This window comes from Epinephelus fuscoguttatus, linkage group LG6 (genome assembly GCF_011397635.1).
Source record: "Epinephelus fuscoguttatus linkage group LG6, E.fuscoguttatus.final_Chr_v1".
Lineage (NCBI taxonomy): Eukaryota > Metazoa > Chordata > Actinopteri > Perciformes > Serranidae > Epinephelus > Epinephelus fuscoguttatus.
This window is the reverse complement of record NC_064757.1, coordinates 31,326,511-31,330,937: the sequence shown is the minus strand read 5'-3', so window position 1 is coordinate 31,330,937 and position 4,427 is coordinate 31,326,511. Positions and strand designations below refer to the sequence as shown.

Genomic DNA, 4,427 nt, shown 5'->3' with positions numbered 1-4,427 from the left:
TAGTATGCGTATGAGGAAACAGTTCTTCAGTTGACTTTCCAAACTTCCTTAAAGGCGTCCTGCTCTCTTTCAAGTGTGCTCACATCGTCCACAGTTGTTCTCAAAACTTGAGTAAGTGGATGTGAAATTTATGTCAGTGGTTGTTGAGGTCAAAAAGGACTTCAGACTGTAAAACCCATTCTCTGTGGATAATCCTCCAAAACACTCCGCAATGCACAATTTTAATACCCTGTGGTTGAGCAAGAGTGTAGCAAGGTCAGTGTGAACATATGCATGTGTAATGTGGACGATATAGCGACTGTATATTTTTGGATGTGTGTTACAGTTTGTATAAAATAAGGAGTGAAACAGACTCACTGTTCTCCAGCATGTTTTTATTTTAGTGGAAAAAACAGCAGGAATCAGCCAAACCTTGAAGGTATAAAGTGCATAAACAGACAGTAATAATGCTAACACTGTCAGAACAGGTAATAAATAAAAATAAAAACTCTATACACACAATAAAAACAGCTTCTTTCAGCTTTGACAAAGTGTAATCTATCTCAGGATACAGCATGATAAGACACCAACAGTAGTTGGTGCATTGTTTCATAAATTAGACCAGTAATTCATCCAGTATTGCCTTAAGTAGTTAACACAGTGTTGACTCATAAAAAGACGTCATGTCACAGTGGTTGTAAATGTGAAGGAATGATTTTCAGTATGAAAATAAGACAGCCCTTGTAAAACACCAGGCACATAATTCAAACACAGTAACACGCAAAACCAGACAAGCAGGCACCATTTCCCTCGAGTATAAAACGTCAGGGAAATTACCTCATAGCTGCTCCGACTTGCTGGCTGAGAAACACAATTGTTCATAACAGGTTTATATCGCCAGCTGCTGTTTGTCAGTTTCTCCAGATTCACCAGCAGCACCAGTAGCTTTTTGCTGAATGTACAACGTCGCCTCAATCGTACAAGCATTTGTACAAATGAGTCCTGATAATGCTCTGACTCAACACCTACACCAGGCAGGAGAATTGATTATAAAGAACAGTCATGTGTGTTTCCTTCCTCCTCATTCGTCTGTGCTTTCATCCCTGACAGAGCACATCTGTCTCAAACTGCAGCAGCTGACCCATGAAGGCCAGGTTTGGAGAAATGACCTGACGTCGCTGCTTCACAAAGTCAAAGGCCTCATCCAGCCTGACGCGCTGCGTGTGCATGAGGTAGGCCAGACAGATGGTGGCAGAGCGAGAGATACCTGCCTGGCAGTGCACCAGCACCCGACCACCGCTCTGCTTCACTGAGTCTGTAGGCGGAGAGCGGAAAAAGACAAGGCGGAAAGAGGAAGAGAGATTAGCATATTGTGTTCCACTTCACATCAGTTTCTTTAACATCAGTGAAAATGTTGTACTAGCAGAAATACATAGAAAGCTTTAAACTGAGGGTCTGAAGGAAAAAAAATCGACCCAGAAATTAAAACTAATCCACCACTAGTGAAGTTAGGTCTTACAAATCCTAATCTGTCATCTCCTGAACTGAAGTTTGCAACGTAAGAGGTCAAAACAGGCAAAAGAAAAAAAATTCTCTTCTACAACTTGTGCAGTTTAATCCAGTTGTTTTGTAATCGGACGATTACACTGTTGGCCCATAAGTCTGGGCTACAGAGTGGATTATAGCTGTACAAGCTGCTTAGAGAAATGCTTTGGATAATTTATGTTTCATCAAGAGTGTAAAAAGATGACTCACTTAACTAAGACAAGACTAATTAACTGTGTGTTTAGTGGGTCTACTTTTATCTTCAGGTCACGCTACACACAGGTTGATATCTGGACGTATAGGGGAGGAACTCACCAATGAAGGCGATGGCCGTGGAGAAGCAGGCCCTGATGTCAGCAGCGAGGCTGTCCTCCACGGTGAGCCTCAGGTACTGAAACTCCCCCTCGTAGAAGTTAGGGCATGTGGAGGAAACATTGAGCACAGCTGTGATGCCTGCTGCTGCGAGGGTCTCTCTGCGGGACGAGTGGATGGCACTGCCCAAAAACAGGAAGGGCAGCAGCTCCACTGGACCATCCTGTTAAAAAATAAAGACAGAATCTATGTTTAAAAACAAGAATCATCACCATACAGATTGGAAATTCAGAACTACTTCCATTACTTAAAGAGCTGTATTGTATTATGTATTGTCTTTAACCTCACAGAGATGAATTCTCTTACCTGATCATATGCTGGTGTCCTCCGACCCGTCACTGCTGGCTCTGGTTCCACTGTAGGGAGGTGATTGCTGGCTGAGCTGTAACAGAGCTCTGGATAGGCCTCCGAAAATCCCTCAAATCCACCTAAATGGAGGTCACGCAGTATTAGCTAAGCTCCAAGCTTTCACCAAAGACCTCCTTAAAAAATGTGTTATGCATATAACAATAATAATTATGTGGCAAACATAAAATATAAGCCTTTAAATATATAAAATTTCATCCTTTATCCTTTACACTGACAATTACACTCTTGTACTTATATATTCTAATATATTCATATTTTTCTTTAAAAAAAAAAAAGAAGTAAAAATAGTAGAGTCCAAATGATACATTTTGGTGCGTAAAAATAAATTTAAAAAGTCCTATTACCTTGTAGAAAGCAGATTTGTGTCTGGACCTCGTTCTGCAGGGCTGTGAGCAGCATCTGGGCCACACTCTCCGCCTTCAGCTCGGCCACTGAGCAGCTCCTCTCATCCACCACCACCAGCGGGGAGAACTCGCCGCGCCGCAGCCGGCCCAGGAGCGCCTTGTCCGGGATGAGCCACTCCAGAGCCACCACCGAGCTCTTGGACCTCCGGCGCAGCATTGAGTTCCAGTTGACGTTGCGGGACTCGCGGATGTGCGCAAAGGAGAAGTCGAGGAAGGGTCTGCAGTCCAGCACCGCGCACCCAGCGGAGGTGTACTGGTCCCGGGGGGTCCTGAGTATGTGAACCAGCTCGTTGCCAGTTATTTCCAGAGGCTCGCAGCTTGAAGTCATGGCTGAAAAAAGTGTGTTAACAATAACTTAAAAAAATAAACAATAAACTTTTTGTTCTTCACAACTAAAAATATCAAATAATAAAAAAAATAAAGTGTTTTTTCTCTGTAATAATTTAAAGCCGTGGGTAAAGTACTCTTGGAGGATCTCCTGCAGATGTATCTTGAGAGAACTTTCGGTCAGCTCTGTTAAAATCGGCTTTAGATTGAGAGTTTCACTTGTTCATTGATAACAGCTGTCAGAGGGGCGTGGCCAGCCCAACCCCGCCTTTGTTTTTCCACAGAAGGAACACCGTCACAGGCGGAACGACCATATATGGCCTGCCCGTCACTCCTCATATGGACACTGACGTCTGCTTGATTTTCCTACCGCGCACGTGGTTGTTTGGGGTTATCCCGTGTTTTTGTGTTGAATGACGTGATGCAGAGAGTCTAAACCCCACCCCCTCACCCTGCCCTCAAAACAGCAGCCCTCAGAGTTGAGTTATTTGGGTTAGCTTAAACCTGAGCTCCTCTGGACCATCACAGCTTCTGTTCTCATGCAGGTCACACACACAGTAACACTTTCCTCTCAGTGCTTAACATTTGTTGTTGCTGCTTTTTAAATCCTCGTGAAAAGTAAAATGTTGCACTGCTGGGAAATCTGGAGCACATGAATCTTTCTTTCCTGTGACATTAATGCCCACTGCACTAAAATATAAACACCTGAATCACAATGAAACAGCTGCAGAGTGCACTGGTTTTACTAAAATTTTAGATACAGATATAGTTCCTGTTCATTCTCTGAGGGTTTAGGCCTGCGCCACACACAAGCTTCTTTCTGAAGTGTAAAGTAACTTACTGAAAACTGTCCCATAATTAAGTGATTAATTTTTTTATACATTTGCACTCTGAGCACATTTTACTTCAACTCATAGCTAGTAATATTCTACATTTTTTGTTATTGTCAACAGTTCAGATTAAAAGATCAACAAGACATCAATCTTTAAAAAAGTCAAATAAATATTTATATTAAAAACTCTTTCGTCCTTCTACTTTTTTTCCCAAGTGGGAACCCAAGTGGACCTCTTGATGAGTTTGGAATAGAGAGAAGAATAGGAAGGACAGAAAAGAAAACAAAGGGAAAAAAAGACAACAAAAAATACTAAAATAAATAAAAATTAGATAAAACTGCCTGAAAAAAAATCTCTGTCCTTGTGCTCCCCTGTAGCAATGAACCAAGGGATTCTTCAGTTTACACGTTCTCTCATACAAAGTCCGATCTACTCGGCGATACGTGCTCAATCAGTTAAGTCAACTTTTCCGTCACATATGTATTACATCCACCCAGTCCTAAATTGTAGGTGCCTCTGTCTTCAGCCTTCTGAAGGAGAGATTAAAAAAACCCTCAACATATATTTGTCTCTAAATCTTGAAAGACCTATGTTAATT

General features: G+C 42.0%; 1 protein-coding gene across 1 annotated transcript; it reads right to left on the bottom strand.

The window, feature by feature from the left end:
• Positions 1-353: 353 nt before the first annotated feature.
• On the bottom strand, positions 354-3,210 carry dusp2 (dual specificity phosphatase 2). Its single transcript, XM_049579310.1, has 4 exons — positions 2,610-3,210; positions 2,203-2,324; positions 1,840-2,059; positions 354-1,294 (listed from the first exon to the last, which is right to left on the bottom strand). Exons 1-4 carry the CDS (start codon positions 2,995-2,997, stop codon positions 1,077-1,079), a joined length of 948 nt encoding a protein of 315 aa, XP_049435267.1. The 5' UTR covers positions 2,998-3,210; the 3' UTR covers positions 354-1,076.
• Between the last annotated feature and the right edge of the window lie 1,217 nt (positions 3,211-4,427).